Here is a 20484-nt window from a genome sequence, read left to right as displayed (position 1 = left end):
TAAAAGTCTTAAAACCAGTTAAGTGAAATAATTTATACAATGTAATTTTCATAGAAGTCATTATTGATCTCTTTATAAGTGAACACATCTTAATAATCAGCTATGCTTATGCTTTAAAGGGTATCAATACATAAAATACCTTCTAATTAGTAATAAATTAACCAAATATGTGATCAACTAATAGGAAATTATATTGGCTGGGTAAAACTGTTCAATAAAATTTTAAAAATTAATCTGCTATATTTATAACTACTCTTAAACCTTAAAATCTACAGAGAAAATATGAACACATTACATAAATAATGAATTCCTATGCAACACTAGGATGAGAATAAACACGTCGATAAGAACTATTTAAAAATACTTGACTTGAACTGACAAATACAAACCACCTCAGTTCAGTAAGATAATTATTTACATGGTTATTTTAATTATTTCTATATGAATTAAGCTAAAGTCTTTAAGATCAATAAGCAGAAGAAAATGCTCTAAAATGTATATTGCCATACATCTTTGAAATACTGTCCTTTCATAAATGAATCCTTTATCCAAGATTATCAGTGAGGAGTAACATAAATTACCATAAAAAAATTCTACATTATTAAATTAAACATATTTTTGCAAAAAAAAAAAGTGGATTACTTTTTATAAGTTACTTTTCACATTTTATTTTACTTGATATTCCCTCAGTTACTCATTACAGATATGTCTGAATCCCCCATTATCTACCAGGATTAAATAAATGGGGCTTCCCCTCAAGGAGCTCCCAATCAATGTTCTGCAGTGTGATAGGAACTCTAATAGTGGAATATGCAAGGTAAATAAAGCAGGAACCAAGCATGATGAACATCACTATCCTTATCCTATAAAAATAAAAAATTCAGGTTAAAGAAATGATGTACCTAATATTATATAGTTGTTTAATTCTCAAACCCAAGTCTTGAATCAAATCCAAATCTTATAACTCCAATAAACCACACTATATTCTACCAAATATCAAGCTTCTGTTCAATAAGCACTTACTGACACTACCAATGTCTACTGCAAGTTTTTCAACTGCTGTTGTTGAAATGCTACTGTAGCTATATTCTGAATGATTAACAGAGAAATAATCATAGAAGCAATTACTTCTACCTTTACCTTCCTTGTACTTTGCTTTTAAAGATGTTTACAAATTAAACTTTTTCCACATACCTTTTGCCGTAAGCTTTTAACAGATTCCTTAATATATGGCAAATCTTTGGATGGGACATATTTTTCAAGCATTTTATCAAAGTTTGGATGACACATCATAAGGAAAAGCATTTTTCGACCATAGTACCTATGGACATTTGAGAAATATGCAAATAATTTTATATACCTTAACAAACTCAGTTTCTATCCTTAGATGCAATTTTTTTTTAATAGAAAAAACCTGTCAATATCAAGATTGTCATCCCTATTTTAAACAAGCCACTGAAATGTAGTTATACTAACTGAACTGGAGTATAACATTCTCCTGTCCCTCACCTTTATTTTATTTTATTTTTTTGGTTTATAAAAAACCCACTTTATTTTTTTTTTCCGGATTATTCACCTGTTCTTTCTTGTTTTTTGTTTTTTGTTTTTTATTATGTTATGTTAGTCACCATACAGTACCTCATTAGTTTTTGATGTAGTGATCCATGATTCATTGCTTGTGTAGAACACCCAGTGCTCCATCAATACGTTCCCTCCTTAATACCCATCACCGGGCTAACCCATCCCCCCACCCCCCTCCCCTCTAAAACCCTCCGTTTGTTTCTCAGGGTCCACAGTCTCTCATGGTTCGTCTCCCCCTCTGATTTCCCCCCCTTCATTTTTCCCTTCCTTCTCCTAATGTCCTCCATGCTATTCCTTATGTTCCACAAATAAGTGAAACCATATGATAATTGACTTTCTCTACTTGACTTATTTCACTTAGCATAATCTCCTCCAGTCCCATCCATGTTGATGCAAAAGTTGGGTATTCATCCTTTCTTTTTTTTTTCTTTTTTTTTTTTTTTTTAAAAGATTTTATTTATTTGACAGAGAGAGACACAGCAAGAGAGGGAACACCAGCAGGGGGAGTGGGAGAGGGGGAAGCAGGCTTCCGGCTGAGTCAGGGAGCCCAATGTGGGACTCGATCCCAGAACTCTGAGATCATGACCTGAGTCGAAGGCAGACGCTTAACGACTGAGCCACCCAGGCGCCCGGTATTCATCCTTTCTGATGGCTGATTAATATTCTATTGTATATATGGACCACATCTTTATCTATTCGTCTGTTTGAAGGGCATCACGGCTCTTTCCACAGTTGGGCTATTGTTGTCCCTCACCTTTAAAAAACACTATTAGCTTCAGATCTTCAAATCTCTTCTTGGAGAGCCAAATGTTTGAATTCTATTTTTCAGGCACCCTTGGGTCCATATCAAGGCTGGTATTTGGCAGAACTGTGAGTTAGGAGAAGTCTGTCTTTATCCTGGGCTCCTTGCTCACTGGGCAAGAGGTTGCTGGTGAAAGGTGTTCTGACCTAAGTCAACCTTCCCTAAGTTCTGTATTTCCTGTATTTCTCACCCTCACTATTTTTTCCCCCTGCCAAAACCTATCTGGGTTCCAATTCTTCAAAAACCTATTCTCTGCTACCTAAAACATACCCAAAGTTAGTTGGTAAATCATGGATGATATATAATGAATGTGTAATGCTCTCCAAACTAAGGTTTTTTTTTTTTATGGTAGTATATAAATTTAAAAATAATTCTTTTTTTTTTAAATAATTCTTTTTAGGATAAAACCTTAAGCCAAGATATCATTGTGATAGAACCACAGATATCATGGGTATTGGAGATATTTTTGGATAGAGGGATCTTATAGCACCTTATAATTATACCATATTACTATTCTTCAAAGAGGCTTGGCCCTAAAATTAATTAGTTATGCTTTTTCTTACAACTTGGAATATATGGGACTAGGATGAACCAGAAAAGGCAAGTCTTGCAGGGTAGGGAGAAGGTACAGAATGATCTCAGGAATATGTGTATCAATCAGGCTCCTTCAACTGTAATGAAATTATAGAAAGGGAGGTAGGTAGTATCAGAAAATAAAAATTACTGTTCTCTCCTCAGAATCAGAATAAGGTTACCCCTTGATAAGTAGTTCATAATCAGTTATAGTTTCAAAGATGATTATAACTTTTAGCCCAGAACATTAAGGACTGTAGGTCCATCACAGGCCCTAATGATATGAGAATGGCTAAAACAAACAAGTAAACAAGCAATAGGGACACTAAATGTGAGAAATAGTAAAACCGTAAAGTTGTAACCATTTTATAATTTTAAAACTTCAAATAAGAAATCAAGAAATGACAAAATGGATTAGAAGAATTACCATGTCATTAAGGAAAGGTTAAGATGTATATACAACAACCATTATGAATCTTTTTTTGTCCCTAACTAGTTTATTATGATCCAAAGCCTAAATTGTTTTGAACTTTACTGTGGTATACATAACTTCCAAAATGGCTCCCCAAAGAGCAGGACTGCTCTAACACCTACAATTTGTAAATATGAGATATAACTTCCAGGATTATGTTATGTTATGTTATATGGTAGAGTTGACTCTAAGATACAGAGATTTTCTGGGTGGACCTAATCTAATCATACAGGTCCTTAAAAGCAGAGAGCTTTCTATAGCTGGTAGCAGAAGAGGAAATCAGAGAGCTTCTAAGCACAAGGGGGATTCACCATACTTTTGCTGGGTTGAAGATGGAGGGGGCTGCACAAGAAGGAATTCAGGTGACCTTAATGAGCTGAGAGAGGACCCTGGTTGAAAACCAGCAAAGAAATAGAGACCTAAGTCCTATAACTACAAGGAACTGAATTTGGCCAACAACCAAAATGAGTTTGGAAGCAAATTCTTCTATAGAACATCTAGATAAGAGCTCAGCATTATCATTACCTTGATTATAATCCTGGAAGACCCCAAGCAGAGAAAGCAGTTGAGCCATGCAAGACTTCTAACTTAAAGAACAGTAAGCTAAAAAAGTCTGTGTTGCCTTAAACCACTATGTTTGTGGTAATCTGTTACACAGCAATAGAAAATGAATACATTGACCTTCTATATTAGCTTCTGGTATAATGATTTCCATAAGATTAACTCTAGTTACCTAAAGTCATGGATACATTTGTCTTAAAATGTTAATTTTATAGCCTTTTTTTTTTTTTAAAGATTTTATTTATTTATTTGACAGAGAGAGACACAGTGAGAGAGGGAACACAAGCAGGGGGAGTGGGAGAGGGAGAAGCAGGCTTCCCGCCGAGCAGGAAGCCTGATGCGGGGCTCGATCCCAGGACCCTGGGATCATGACCTGAGCCGAAGGCAGGTGCTTAACGACTGAGCCACCCAGGCGCCCCAATTTTTTTTTTTTTAATTTTATTTATTTATTTGACAGAGAGAGACACAGCGAGAGAGGGAACACAAGCAGGGGGAGTGGAAGAGGGAGAAGCAGGCTTCCCGCGGAGCAGGGAGCCCGATGCAGGGCTCGATCCCAGGATCCTGGGATCATGACCTGAGCCGAAGGCAGACGCTTAATGACTGAGCCACCCAGGCGCCCCTCAGGTGCCCCAATTTTATACCCTTCTTTACTTTAGTCTCTATGAACTCAGGACCCTCCCTCCCACTTTTAATCTATCTTCATATGTAACTGCCATAAATTTTTAGGTTTTATATGGGACATTATCAATCACCTAGTCCCACCTTCCTAATTTTACATACAAGAAAACTTAGGCTAACAGACGTTAGGTAATTTGCTTAAGGGCAAAAAGTGATTGGGGCTAGGAACTGAACCTAGGCTCTTGACTATATCTAAAATTTCTGTGACCAATACAGCAAGGGGCAGCTGGCTGGGTCAGTTGATGGAGCATGTGACTCTTGCTCTTGGGGTTGTGAGTTCGAGCCCCACGTTGGGAACAGAGTTTACTTAAAAAAAAAAAAGTTACCAATACAGTAATGTACCATCCACATCTTAATTCTTTTGACATTTTTCTCTGACTGTTCTTAACCTTCATAGAATTGTTCTTCAAGTACAGCAATCAGAAATTTATGGGATTTTCTAAGTGCAGCTATCTCATGTTTCAGGAGACAATATATTATCCATTTCGCCTCCTGTATTTTTCATGTGCACCTATTTCCTTGATTTCACCTGATTGCTTGGAAAATATATCATTTCCCCTAAGTGCATTACCTTACATTTGCCCACAATGAAGTTTTTCTGCCACTTTTCTGCCCACTCATATAGTCTTGTGCCGTTTTCATGCAGTTCATCCCTGTGACATGGCATCTCACTACCCAGAAGTATGTAGTGTCATCTGTAAATTTGGAGAATTCACTGTGCACTCCCTCAAGATCATTTACAAATTGGTTAAATAAGTCCATCTGTCCCAGTACCAATCCCTGGGGACTCCACTTGTCCATTTAGAAAAAATGCTTACTCTTTTTTAACCTTTGCTGCCTACTTTTAACCCTTATCCTAACAGATTCGGCAAATATTATTGGCAGCTATTCACCTGGTTTCTTGTGAACTGTCCTGAGCAAACTTGGCAGCAGCTGGTAATATCCGGTCAGCCATATCCTTTGTTCCAGATAAAATGCGCTCTGGTTCCATAAATCCCACAACATCTGATAAGTGCTGGGCTGTACATCTTCTTACTGCAATGTGTAAATGGCTACAAGGAAACATGATCAATTGAAACAAAGTTGATGTATGAACTATTTACCAAAGACATACCTTTAAAGTTAAATGATTAAACTATTCCTAACCCTCAACAATCATCCTTGGAAGCTAAAATGACAAATTACATTAGTTACCCATCCCCAAGAAGTTAAAAACAAAACAAAACTCATAATCACTGACATTTATTTAGTTCCAGATCTATGAATATAAGTAAAATTATGAGAATAACAGTATTATTTTCCTTGTATGCTCTGTACCTAATATGATGTTTATCACATAAGAATTATTTGTTTTTTGACTAAAATAATACTGAAGTTTGCTTGTGTTTTTCCTACATCCCAGACTGCAAACAATTGTATTTTTAGTTTAAGGACATATCAAGATTATTTCGAATATTACCTTTGTCCTCCATTGATAAGAGAAACAATTGCACGTGCAGGAGTTACATTACTGACCATAGCTCTCAGTGCTTTGTCAACATCTTCTCTTATAAATGTATTTGATTCTCCAGCCTTGTGCAACAAAACTTTTACTGTAGTATCTAGTTCTTGATCCATGTTTTTTTTCAGGTAAGTGAAAAGATCACTTAAACAGACCACAGCAGCACGAGAAACTCCAGAGCGTAAATTTTTCACCTAAAAAAAATTTCCAAAATGTACATTTTGCTGATATTCTGAAAGAAAATCAGTAATAATGACTTTGAAACCAAATTTACTATTAAAGTAACATGTTTTAATACATATTATCTTATGTCCTAAAAATTAACATTTAATAAAAATTTTTAAAAGTTGCAAAGTAAGGTATGAGCTACTTTTTTTTTTTTTTAAATAAAATCTACCCTTGATGTGGGGCTCGAACTCATGACCCTGAGATCAAGAGTTGCATGCTCTCCTGACTGAGCCAGCCAGGAGCCCCATATAGGAACTACTTGTAACTACTGATGTAACTACATCAACTTTGTTTGCCTACTTATATCATTTAGTACAGAGGTATTCTTTTTTTTTTTTTTTTTTTTTTGAGAGAGAGAGCACAAGAGGAGAGTAGGGGCAGAAAGAAAGAGAGAAAGAGAAACTCAAATAAGCTCAACCCTCAGTGTGGAGCCCCATATGGGGCTCAATCTCACAACCCTGAGACCATGATCTGAGCCAAAATCAGGAGTTGGATGCTCAACCGACTGAGCCACCCAGACGCCCCTAGTACAGAGATATTTTTTAAAGGTCAAATTAACATGGCATATTTATTCTTTGTTATCCAAACAATCCTTAACTCAGCTGAAAAATAAGTTTACCTCTTGAACTACTGCAAAATTTGTTTCATGCAACTTTGTGTTCAATATTTCAGAATGAAAAGCAGCTAAGCACCTAATAAAATTCAGTCCTTCAATTTTCTTCTCCCTATGGGAAAAAGAAACAAATGACAAAATCACTTATTAAATGGGGCTCAACTGGAACAGGATCTCAGATGTCTTCTTTTGTTTGTATGAAATACTGCCACTGAGGAGATCTTGCTTATTTTTCCATATCATTTAGGAAATTCAAATAAAAAATATGTAAAGTTTTATTTGCTCCAATAGTTCTCTTTCATGATTCAAAAGATCTTTTAAGAGCTAAAATCACCATTGACATCACACTCAGTTCATGCTTCATAAATAAAAAGAAATATTTCCTCCCTAGTAATAAGAATGTCATATTCTTTCTAGAGAACAGAAGGGAAAGGAATGGCAAACAAAAGGTGAGGGAAGCAATACAACAAAAATGGAAGGAGAAAAGTAACTACCTTATTGGCAAATATATAATCCAACAGCAGAAAACCACCAACAGATGGTTCTGTAATTTGTATTTTTCTTTCATTATCTGACCTAATGAGCCAGAGAAGGGTAGGTGGATACTAACAAGAGAGTGGGATTCAAGTGGGATTTAGGTATAACATTTCCAACGTGATGATTTTCATCTTATAGGTTTGAAAAATGAGAGCCAAAATTAGTTTCCTTAGTAATATTGTAATATTTCCTTAGGTAATATTGATGGCAGTCATTTTTTTAAACATTTACATTCCCCGAATGAATTATGGAAAACTCAGAGAAAAGAAGAGACCTAAGAATCCAAGGTAGCAAGAGTATACCTATTTAAATAGCTGTCTGGTTCAAAATTCTCATTTTTTTGGATAAGCATAAAAAAACAATTAATTTAAATGCAGAAACAACCCAATTCTATACACACAAATAACAGAGAGTACAGTCAAGAGAGAGGGAGGCAGGAAAAGAAATTAAGAAAAAGTGGCTAAAATTTTTCCAAATTTGATTTAAACTATAAACTCTCAGATCTAAGAACAACCCCAAACAGATAAAAAAAAGCACAACATGGAACATCATAATCAAATTGCTAAGAGAGGTGTTAAAATAAAATATAAGGTCAGGTAGCAACATTAAAAATAAAGCAGTATAAGAAGATGGGGAAAAGAACACTAATATTTTAGTTAAAGTCATGAGAGAAGGCTTCTCTGAGGAGCTGACATTTGGCAAATACCTGCATGAAGAGAAAGAGAAGACACTGGAAGAATGTTTAAAGAATTAAGTACAAAGATCTTGAGGCATAAATGAGCTTAGGTGTTCAGGAAATAGCCCAATGGCTAGAGTGGGTAAGTAAGGCAGAGCATCCATCCCCCTGTAGGGGATGAGGCTACAGAAAGAGGCAAGGGACAGAAAATGAAGGACTTTGTAAGCTATAAAAAAGTTTAACAATTTTTTCCTAGTGTTCTAGGGGGCCACTGGAGGGTTTTGTGGGGAGGAATCCCATATTCTGATTTGAGATTTAACAGTATCACTCTGGCTGTTGTATGAGGTGAGCAATCATAGAAGCATGCAAACCAGTGATGACACTACTACAGCCAGGTGTGGCTTGGACAACAGGATCAGCAGCCGAGATAAATTCTGAAAATAAAGGAACTGATGGGATATAAAGAAATGATAAAAAGTGAACACTGACTTGGTATGAACAACTAAATATCCATGGCAGAGTTATTAACTAAGATGATGAACACTGAGGTAGAAGCAGATTTGGGATTAGGAGGGGGGGAAATAAAAACTTGTTTTAAAGATTTTTACATCTATGTTCATGAGATATTTTTTATCTCAGTCTGTAGTTCTTTGTATGGTTTTGGTATCAGGGTGATACTGGCCTCAAAGAGTAAGATGGAAGTACTCCAGCCTCTTCAGTGTTCTAAGTTTGTGTAGAATTGATTTCTTCCTTAAATGTTTGGTATAATTCACTAGCAAAACCATCTGAGCCTGGAGTTTTCTTTGTGGAAGTTTTAAATACAATGTCAACGTCCTTAATACGTATTGGATTATAGAGGTTAGCTAATTTTTTGTTTTGTTTTTAGTGAGTTTTGGTAGTTTGTGTCTTTCAAAGAATTTATCCATTTCACTAAGTTGTTAAATTAGTGGGCATAAAGCTGTTTATCATATCCCTTTATTGTTTGTTTAAGAGCTATATGATTAGTAATGATGTTTATTCCCTCATTCCTGATATGGTAATTGTTTTTTTCTCTTATTTTGCTTGATCAGTCTGATCACAGGTTTATCAATTGATCTTCTCTAAGAACCTACTTTTGCTTTCACTGATTTCCTGTACTGTTTGTTTTCTATTTTCTTGATTTCTAGTGCAATCTTTATTATTTCTTTTCTTTAATTATTTTGGGCTTCATTTGCTCTTCTGTTTGTAGTTTAAGGTGAAAGCTGAGGTCACTGATATAAAATGTTTCTTCTTCTGTAATATAGGTGTTATGGTGCTATAAATTTCCCTCTAATTTAGCTGCATCTCATAATTTTCATGTTTCATTCTTAATTTCATTAAATTCAAAATACTTTGGGGGTGCCTGGGTGGCTCAGACACATGATCTTGGCTCAGGTCTTGATCTCAGGGTCATGAGTTCAAGCCCCACATTGGGCTCCACGCTGGGCATGGAGCCTACTTAAAAAAAAAAAAAAAAAAAGGTTAAAAAATACTTTCTAATTTCCCTTTTGATTACTTTCTTAGATCCACGAGTTGCTTCTAAGTGTGCTAGTTTCAAGACATTTGGAGATTTTCCAGGTATCTGTTCCTAACTTCTAATTTAATTCCACCATAGTCAGAGAACAAAATTTGTATAATCTGAATCCTTTTAAATTACTTATTTTATGTTCCAAAATATTTTTCTTGGCAAATGTTCCTTATGGACTCAAAAAGAATGTAAATTCTGCTATTTTAGGTGGAGTATTCTATAAATGCCAATTAGGTCAAGTTGGTCAATCATGTCATTCAAGTCTTCTATATCCTCAATGATTTTCTTTCTTCTAGTTCTATCAATTAATGAGAGATGGTTGTTGAAGTTCCAACTGTAATTGTGGATTTATTTATTTCTTCTTGCAGTTCTACCAGTTTCTGCTTAATGTATTCTGAAGCTCTGTATATGATAAATAAAATCAGGATCACTTGATGAATTGACCTTTTTATCATTATCATTATAAAATGACCCTTTTTACTCCTAATGTGAAATACAGAATTCTAAGATGGCACCCATGATTCCTGCCCCCTGGCATATACCACCTCATAATACCCTCCCCTTGAGTGTGACTATAAGGGGATATCATTTCCCTCAATCATGTTACATTATATGGCAAAAGGGATTTTGCAAGTTGTCCTACAGCTCACTGATTCTCTGTTTATGTCTTTCCTCTAGTTTCTTCAACACATGGAATAGAATTATAACTATAGCTATAATGTCCTTGTCTACTAATTCTATCATCTGTATCATTTTTGGATTGGTTTCAATAGTTGTCTTTTTTTCTTCTCATTATGGGTTGTATTTCCCTGCTGCTTTGCATGCCTGGTAATTTTTTATTGGATGTCAGTCATTATGCATTTTACCTGAGATATTTCTGTATTCCTAAATTATTTTTGACCTTTGCTCTGGGATGGAGTTAGGTTATTTGATAAGTTTGATCCTCTTAGGCCTGGCTTTATATTTTGTTGGGCAGGGCCAAACCAGTCTTTAGCCTAAGGTTTATTTTTCCACACTAAGAAGCAAAACTCTTTTGAGTTTTCTACTTGACGCCCTGTGAATTATGAGGTTTTCCACTGTGCTGATGGGAATAAGAAGTATTCAGGGACTGTTCCCTGTAACTTGATTCTAGCTCTGGCTTCAGGTAATTTATTTATATTTATGCCCTGACTAGTATTCAGCTAAATATTTGAGAAGAATCCTCTGAAGGTCTCCAGAGTTCTTTGTGAAGCTCCATCCTCTCTGGCATTCTGCCTTGCAAATTCTAGTTACCTTGGCATCCCCAAACTCCCAGCTCCATTTCCATCTCTGCTGGTATTTACATAGTTTTCCCTTCTTTGAGCTGTAACCTGGAAACTCTGCAGAAGGTTAAGCGAGGGCAATTATAGAGTTCACCTTGTTTGTTTCCTGTCTCTCAAGGATCACTAATTTTCATTGCCTACTGAGGAATATTTTGAAAACCACTGTTTCATATATTTTGTATGGTTTCTTTAGTTCTTTCAGATGTGTAGGCAAATCTTATGCCTGTTAACCCACCTTGGTAGGAAGTGGGAAATCAAGAGTTCTATTTTGGATATGTTAAATTTAAAATGTCTATAAGCATCAAAGTGAAAATGTCAAGCAGGCAGATGGATTATAAGTTTAGAGCTCAAGAAGATACCTAGAATCGAGACATATATTCAGTTGAATATAATCTTTTAGGAAAGGGGTTGGCAAACTATGACTCACAGACCAAATCTGACCCCATCAGAAATTTTTATAAGTAAAGTTTATTGGAATATAGCTATACCTATTTTTTTTCTTACTATCTAAGGCTGCTTTTATTTTATTTATTTTTTAAAGATTTTATGTATTTTTTGACAGAGACACAGCGAGAGAGGAAACACAAGCAGAGGGAGTGGGAGAGGGAGAACAGGCTTCCCGGGGAGCAGGAAGCCCAATGTGGGGCTCAATCCCAGGACCTGGGATCATGACCTGAGCCGAAGGCAGACACTTAATGACTGAGCCACCCAGGCGCCCCCTAAGGCTGCTTTTACACTACAACAGCAAAGTAGAGGAGTTATGATAAAGACATCTGGCCTGCAAAGCCTAAAATATTTAGTATCTGGCTCTTTACAGAAAACGATCGCCAGCCTGGATCTATGGAATAAATGTAGATAGAGAATGCCAGTGGATTGTATTCTGGAGCATGCCTCAATTTTGAAGCCAAATAAAGAAAAGGAATAAGAACATACTAAAACAAGAAAAGAACCAAGAAACTAGAAGGGAGTGTTGATTGTGTCAAATACTGCTAAAAGGCTAAGATGACCACTAATAAATAACCAATGCAGATATAGCAAGATGATCACTTTCATAGTTTCAGTGATGTGGTTGTCATGGTGGGGAGGCCTGAGAGCCAATTAAAGGTTGAGAAGAGAATATGAGGTGAAAAAATAGACAATGAGTCAGCCTTTGTGAGGACTTGGCTAAAAAAGGGGAATAAAAGAAATGTGAAGATGTGCAGTTTAGGGAGGTTTTTTTTAAAAATAGGGGATATTATAGCACATTTTAATGTTGATGAATATGGTGTAACAGAAGTAAAACTGAGGATGTGGAGGATGGGGATGGAGAGAGATACTGAGGAGCAAGGCAGGTAATGGGACAGTATATGCTCCAGGAGGACGGGGCTGGGAGGCTGTTGAGATATGCTAGTAACAGATAAATATTTCCAGGATTGTTATAGGATGTATTTCACAGAGAAACACTTGGAGGAATGGTGAGATTTGTATTCTAGTACCAAAAGGTTTATGTAACCCCTAATAAAGCTAAACTCTGTCATTATGGTATATATAACTGGTTGTAATACAGTGCTATTAGGACCAGAGTTCAGTTACATTAATAAGTTGAAAAAAACTCAGACTAAGAACTATAATAATCATTTCTATGACTATTTTAATAGGGAATGTTTCAAAGTTTTTAATAAAAAATATTCAGAAAACTTCTGGAACTCAGCTTAGTTTTAAGTTAAGGATGGTGAACTTACCAATCCTTGTCAGCTAAAAGCCTAAGGGCTTCTGTCAGTGCTATTTCTGGTTTGGAAAATGGCCGTAGTTCTGATGTATCCATTATTTCAGGACTGTGAGTGACAGAAGACATCCTTTCTTTATATTGTGGAATGCCTCCAGGAGATGCTTCACCTAAAACAAAAAAAACAGATTAAATAAAGCATCAGAGAACTCTGATAAAAATGATATTCTGAATACAGATTCTATGAATATTTCTTATGGAAACAAGTATTATCAGTTTAGTCTTTAATAAAATTGTAATACTCGGACACCAAAGTTATTTAAAACTTTACTTCTTATATGCAAAATTATTTAATTATATCAAATATAAATATATAGGTGGTTTTTCCAGTCATGAGTCCTATAATAAAGTCTAGTTTTAAGAGCTAAAAATCAGTAAGAAATATTATGATCCCATTTTATAAAAACATGTGGATATATACCCGTTTTACTATACAAATGACAACTGAAAATGAAGCTTCATAGCATCTGTGTAAAGAATTCTTCTTTTCTTTTTTAAGATTTTATTTCTTCTAGAGAGAGAGAGCGCATGAGCACACGCGCAGGAGGAGGAGCAGCAGGAGAGACAAGCAAACTCCATATTCAGTGTGGAGTGTGCTGGGGGGCTGGATCTCAGGAACCAGAGATCATGACCTGAGCTGAAACCCAAGAGTCAGATACTTAACCGACTGAGCCACCCAGGAGTCCCTGTATAAAGAATTCTAGCCGAATTCCAAAAATACCAATTTTTTGCTACCCGCATAGAATTCATGGTCTATTGCAAATCCTAAGACCATGTGTGGTAATAAAAGCAATATTTTTTCCATAATCAAACATTTACCAACCATTTTCCAGATGTAAGGCATTGCCCTGGACATGAGAGAAACAAATCATTATCATTGAGTGCTCAGGGTAATGCCCTGGGGGCACTGAACAGTGCAAGATACCTATAGTGGAGGTATTAGAAAGGAAAAGATCAAAAAGATCAAATAAAATGTGTGTTGGCATTTTTTAAAAAGATTTTATTTATGTATGTATTTATTTGAGAGAGAGAGTGGGCATGTGTGCAAGCGGGGGGGGGCGGGGGTGGCAGGGGGAAAGGGAGAGGGAAAGAATCTCAAGTTCAGCACAGAGCCCCATGCAGGGCTTGACCCCAGGACCCTGAGATCATGACCTGAGCCGAAATCAAGAGTAGGACACTTAACCCGACTAAGCCAACCAGGTGCCCCTGCATTGGCTTTTGTAAATGAATAAAGATTTATTATTTTTCCATGTTAAGAGATATTTTTTTAAAGATTATTTATTTATTATTTGAGGAAAGAGAGAGAGCACAGAGGGAGAGTGAAAGGGAGAAGCAGACTCCCCACTGAGCAGAGAGCCTGAGATCATGACCTGAGCTGAAGGCAGACACTTAACTGACTGAGCCACCCAGGCACCCGAGAGATATTTTTAAAAAGGTAATATTAAACACTACAAAATGACTATCATAAATGTATTTATCAATTTGTACTATTTGCTACTATCTATACTTCTTTCCCTACTTTTACCAGTAGCAGCCAGTATTCTTACAGCTTAGGTAAGAAGTTTTGTGGGTTTTTCTCCCCCTAGATTTTATGACATTAATAGTGAAATTATTTGAGAATGTTAGCAAATAGGGTTAAACTTCACAAATGCCTATATTTAACTGGTTCTTAGGGACATGTTTAACCAGTAATTTTACAGGTCAACATCTGTCATCAGTCATACTCAGCAATTATTAGTTTTGAGAATACAGCATTTTAAAAAGTTTTCTAAGCTTCTTGCATTATAAAAGAAATGCAAACTAGGAACAGTCTAACAGTCATCTACTTCAAATCTCTTTTACTTTTATCTTTGAGAGATGTTAAGTATGGTGTCCAAGATCACATTTATATATTTATTTTTTCTGTACTTCTGGGTTTTTTGTTGATACCCTAGACTTCAGACCCAACATAAATTTTAAAATGTTTATGATAGTTATTTTTTAGTAACATTAAAGAATAATGAACAAAAATAATAAGCAATAATTCTTAATGTTTATTACAGTTCATGAGATTTTTTTACTTCAATCTCTGATTTTTCCAAGTTGCTACTATACCTAAGACCTATTTAATACTTTTATTTATTTTTTATTTATTTTTAACTTTTTTAAATAAGTGAGTATGACACTGGTGAACTTTTATTTTTTTCCATTCGTTCATTTATTTTTTTAACTTTTTAAAATATTTTCTTTTTATTTTTTTTTCCCGCATTTGGTAAACTTTATGTGGAATATTAAACGTTCCCAAGATATGTAAAATTTTTTTCGAATATCAAGCAGTTTGTTTTTATATTTTATTTTTAATTTTATTATTTTGTAATTATTATTATTTTTATTATGTTCTATTAGCCAGCATATAGTACATCATTAGTTTTCGATGTAGTGATCAACAATTCATCAGTTGCATATAACACCTAGTGCTCATCACCACACGTGCCCTCCTTAATCCCCATCACTTGGTTACTCCATCCCCCACCCCCCTCCCTTCTGTAACCCTCAGTTTGGTTCCAGAGTCTAGAGTCTCTCATGCTTTGTCTCCCTCTCTGATTTCTTACCATTCAGTTTTCCCTCCCTTGCCCTGTGGTCCTCCATGCTATTCCTTATGTTCCACATATGAGTGAAACCATATAATTGTCTTTCTCCTCTTATTTCACTTAGCATGATGCCCCTCAAGTTCCATCCATGTCGATGCAAATGGTGGCTATTCATCCTTTCTGATGGCTGAGAAATATTCGATTGTATATATGAACATCTTCTTTATCCATTCATCTGTTGAAGGGCATCTTGGCTCCTTCCAGTTTGGCTGTCGTGGACATTGCTGCTCTGAACATCGGGGTGCATGTGCCCCTTCTTTTCCCCAGGTCTGTATCTTTGGGGTAAATACCCAGTAGTGCAATTGCTGGGTCATAGGGTAGCTCTATTTTTAATGTCTTGATGAACCTCCATACTGTTTTCCAGAGTGGCTGTACCAGCTTGCGTTCCTACCAACAGTGTAAGAGGGTTCCCCTTTCTCCACATCCTCATCAACACTTGTTGTTTCCTGTCTTATTAATTTTTGCCATTCTAACTGGTTTAAGGTGGTATCTCATTGTGGTTTTGATTTGTATTTCCCTAATGCTGAGTGATGTTGAACATTTTTTCATGTGTCTGTTAGCCATTTGTATGTCTTCTTTGGAAAAATATCTGTTCATGTCTTCTGCCCATTTACTGACTGGATTATTTGTTTTTTTGTGTTGAGTGTGAGTTGTTTATAGATCTTGGATACCAGTCCTTTATCTGTAATGTCATTTGCAAATATCTTCTCCCATTCTGTGGGCTACCTCTTAGTTTTGTTGACTGTTTCCTTTGCTGTGCAAAAGGTTTTTATCTTGATTAAGTCCCAAAAGTTCGTTTTTGCTTTTGTTTCCCTTGCCTTTAGAGACATATCTTGAAAGAGGTCGCTGTGGCCAATGTCGGAACAGGTTCCTGCCTATGTTCTCCTCTAGGATTTTGATGGATTCCTGTCTCACGTGAGGTCTTTCATCCATTTTGAGTTTATCTTTGTCTATGGTGTAAGAGAATGGTCCAATTTCATTCTGCATGTGGCTGTCCAATTTTTCCAGCACCATTTATTGAAGAGACTGTCTTTTTCCATTGGATATTCTTTCCTGATTTGTTGAAGATTAGTTGACAATAGAGTTGAGGGTCCATTTCTGGGATCTCTATTCTGTTCCACTGATCTATGTATCTGTTTCTGTTCCAATACCATGCTGTCCTGATGATCACAGCTTTGTAATAGAGCTTGAAGTCAGGCATTGTGATGCCCCCAGCTTTGGTTTTCTTTTTCAACGATCCCTTGGCAATCTGGGGGCTTTTCTGGTTCCATACAAATTTTAGGATTCTTTGTTCCAGCTCTGTGAAAAATGTCGATGGTATTTTGACAGGGATTGCCCTGAAAGTGTAGATTGGTCTGGGCAGCATAGACATTTTCACAATGTTTATTCTTCCAATCCATGAGCATGGAATGTTTTTCCATCTCTTTGTGTTTTCCTCCATTTCTTTCATAAGTGTTCTGTAGTTTCTAGAGTATAGATCCTTTACCTCTTTGGTTAGGTTTATTCCTAGGTATTTTATGGTTTTTGGTGCTATTGTAGATGGAATCAATTCCTTAATTTCTCTTTCTTCAGTTACATTGTTAGTGTATAGAAATGCAACTGATTTCTGTGCACTGATTTTGTATCCTGCCACATTGATGAATTGCTGTATGAGTTCTAGCAATTTTGGGGTGGAGTCTTTTGGGTTTTCCACATAGATTATCATGTCATCTGTAAAGAGAGAGAATTTGACTTCTTCTTTGCCAGTTTGAATGCCTTTTATTTCTTTTTGTTGTCTGTTACTGAGACAAGGACTTCTAGTACTATGTTGAACACCAAGTGGTGAGAGTGGGCATTCCTGTTATGTTCCTGACCTTAAGATAAAAGCTTTCAGTTTTTCCCCATTGAGAATGATATTCACTGTGGGATTTTCATAGATGGCTTTTATGATATTGAGGTATGTTCCCTCTATCCCTATATTCTGAAGAGTTTTAATCAGGAAAGGATGCTGTATTTTGTCAAGTGATTTTTCTGGGACTATTGAGGATTATATGGTTCTTGTCCTTTCTTTTATTTATGTAGTGTATCACATTGATTTGCCAATGTTGAACCCTTGTATCCCAGGAATAAACCCCACCTGGTCATGTGGATAATCCTCTTAATGTACTGTTGGATCCTAGCCAATAGGCTAGTTGAGTATTTTGGCATCCATGCTCATCAGGGATATTGGTCTGTAATTCTTCTTTTTGGTGGGGTCTTTGTCTGGTTTTGGGATCAGGGTAACGCTGGCCTCAGAGAACGAGTTCGGAACTTTTCCTTCCATTTCTATTTTTTTGGACTGCTTCAGTAGAATAGGTATGATTTCTTCTTTATATGTTTGGTAGAATTCCTCTGGGAAGCCATCTGGCCCTAGACTCTTGTTTTTTGGGGAGGTTTTTGATTACCGCTTCAATTTCGTTACTGGTTATTAGTCTATTCAGATTGTCTCTTTCTTCCTGTTTCAGTCTTGGTAAGTTTCCAGGAAGGCATCCATTTCTTCCAGGTTCCTTAATTTGTTGGCATATAGTTGCTGGTAATAATGTCTAGTAATTGTTCTATTTCCTCAGTGTTAGTCATGATCTCTTCCCTTCCATTCATGATTTTATTGATCTGGGTCCTTTCCCTTTTTTTTTTGGATAAGTCTGGCCAGAGGTTTATCGATCTTATTAATTCTTTCAAAGAACCAGCTTCTAGTTTCATTGATCTGTTCTACTGTTCTTTTGGTTTCTATTTCATTGACTTCTGCTCTAACCTTTATTATTTCTCTTCTCCTGCTTGGTTTTGGTTTTATTTGCTGTTCTTTCTCCAACTCCTTTAGGTGTAAGGTTGGCTTGTGCATTTGGGATTTTTCTACTTGTTTGAGAGAGGCTTGGATGGCTATGTATTTCCCCCTTAGGACAGACTTTGCAGTATCCCATAGGTTTTGGACCGATGTGTTTTCATTTTCATTTGTGTCCATGAAGTTTTAAAATTCTTCTTTAATTTCCTGGTTGACCCAATCATTATTTAGCAGTATGCTCTTTAACTTCCAAGTGTTTGAATTCCTTCCAAATTTTTTCTTGTGATTGAGTTCCAGTTTCAAAGTACTCTGGTCTGATAACATGCAGGGAATAATCTCAGTCTTTTGATACGGGTTGAGACCTGATTTGTGATGCAGTATGTCGTCTATTCTGGAAAATGTTCCATGTGCACTTGAGAAGAATGAGTATTCTGTTGTTTTAAGGTGGAATGTTCTATATGTATCTACGAAGTCCATCTGGCCCAATGTGTCATTCAAAGCTCATTTCTTTATCTTCTGCTTAGATGATCTGTCCATTGCTGAGAGTGGAGTGTTAAGGTCTCCTACTATTAATGTATTATTATCAATACGATTCTTTATTTTGGTTAATAGTTGGTTTATGTAGTTGGCTGCTCCCATGTTGGGGATATAGATATTTACAATTGTTAGATTTTCTTGTTGGATAGACCCTTTAAGTATGATACAGTGTCCCTCTACATCTCTTATTACAGTCTTTGGTTTAAAATCTAGTTTGTCTGATATGAGAATTGTTACCCCAGCTTTCTTTTGAGGTCCATTGGCATGATAAATGGTTCTCCATCCCCTCACTTTCAATCTGGAGGTGTCTTTAGGTCCAAAATGAGTCTCTTGTAGACAGCATGTGGATGGGTCCTGTCTTTTTATCCAATCTGAAACCCTATGCCTTTTCATGGGAGCACTGAGGTCATTCACGTTGAGAGTAACTATTGAAAGATATGAATTTAATGCCATCATATTGCCCGTAAAGTCTCTGTTTGTATAGATTGTCTCTGTAAGTTTCTGGTCTATATTACTCTTGGGGTCTTTCTTCTTTTACAGAATTCCCCTTAATTATTTCTTGCAGGGCTGGCTTGGTGGTCACATATTCTTTCCCTTTCTGCCAGTCCTGGAAGCTCTTTATCTCTCCATCTGTTCTGAATGACAGCCTTGCTGGATAAAGTATTCTTGGCTGAATGTTCTTCTCATTTAGTACCCTGAAAATGTCTTGCCAGACCTTTCTGGCTTGCCAGGTCTCTGTGGATAGGTCTGATGTTATTCTGATGTCCCTGCCTCTGTACGTAAGAAATCTCTTCCCCCAGCTGCTCTCAGGATAGCTTCTTTGGCTCTAAGATTTGCAAGTTTCACTAGTATATGCCAGAGTGTTGGTCTATTTTTATTGATCTTGGGAGGGGTCCTCTCTGCCTCTTGGACACGAATGCTGGTTTCCTTCCCCAGATTAGGGAAGTTCTCAGCTGTGATATGCTCAAATATACCTTCTAGTCCTCCCTCTCTCTCCACCCCCTCAGGAATCCCAATAATTCTGACATTGGAACGTTTCATGGTGTCATTGATCTAAGTCTGTTCTCATGGGCTTCTAGATGCCTATCCCTATCCTCCTCAGCTTCCTTCCTATCAGCTTATCTTCTAGATCATTAATTCGTTCTTCTGCCTCATATACCCTGGCTGTTAGAGTTTCCCGTTTAGACTGCATTGCATTCAAAGCATTTTTAAGTTCAGCCTGATTAGATCTCATTTCTGCCCTTAGAGATTCTATATTGTTGCTAATGCTTTTCTCAAGCCTAGCTATTGATTTCATAAGTACTACCCTGAAGTCTTTCTCTGACATCTTGCTTATATCCATATCCATTAGATCTGTGGCAGAGGATATTGTCTCTGGTTCTTTCCTTTGTTGGGAGTTCCTCCTCCTAGTCATTCTGTTGAGGAATGGGTGAGGGAATGTACCGAGTCCAAAATATCAACCACAACCCAAGCAAAATGTATCTACAAAAAAATCCAAAGTGGTTGAAAGCTACTACAGATACTCCATCAAAGCCAAGATGATCCAAAACATTAAAAAAGAAAGAAAAAAGGAAAAAAAAAGGGGGGGGGGAGGGCAGGGAGAGAGATTGTAATCTCTCAGAGTGGACACAGAAGGGTGTTCTGCCTGTTCCTGCTTGATTTTTGGTCTCTGTGTTAGAAGAAACT

The 20484-nt window shown here is 36.5% G+C and overlaps 1 protein-coding gene across 3 annotated transcripts in view; it reads right to left on the bottom strand.

The window, feature by feature from the left end:
• Positions 1-20484, bottom strand: part of TOGARAM1 (TOG array regulator of axonemal microtubules 1) — a 79736-nt gene that overhangs the window by 12261 nt on the left and 46991 nt on the right. For all 3 annotated transcript variants that reach the window (XM_078053625.1, XM_078053627.1, XM_078053626.1), the window contains 5 exons: positions 12791-12944; positions 7016-7121; positions 6127-6362; positions 5561-5719; positions 1195-1321 (listed from right to left, as the gene is read on the bottom strand). In XM_078053625.1, the coding sequence (XP_077909751.1) occupies positions 1195-1321; positions 5561-5719; positions 6127-6362; positions 7016-7121; positions 12791-12944 (782 nt within the window). The remainder of the gene's footprint in view (positions 1-1194; positions 1322-5560; positions 5720-6126; positions 6363-7015; positions 7122-12790; positions 12945-20484) is intronic.

The sequence above is a fragment of the Halichoerus grypus genome, chromosome 8 (genome assembly GCF_964656455.1).
Source record: "Halichoerus grypus chromosome 8, mHalGry1.hap1.1, whole genome shotgun sequence".
Classification (NCBI taxonomy): Eukaryota; Metazoa; Chordata; class Mammalia; order Carnivora; family Phocidae; genus Halichoerus; species Halichoerus grypus.
Note: the sequence above shows the minus strand (reverse complement) of the source record. Positions and strands in the feature narration are given on the sequence as shown.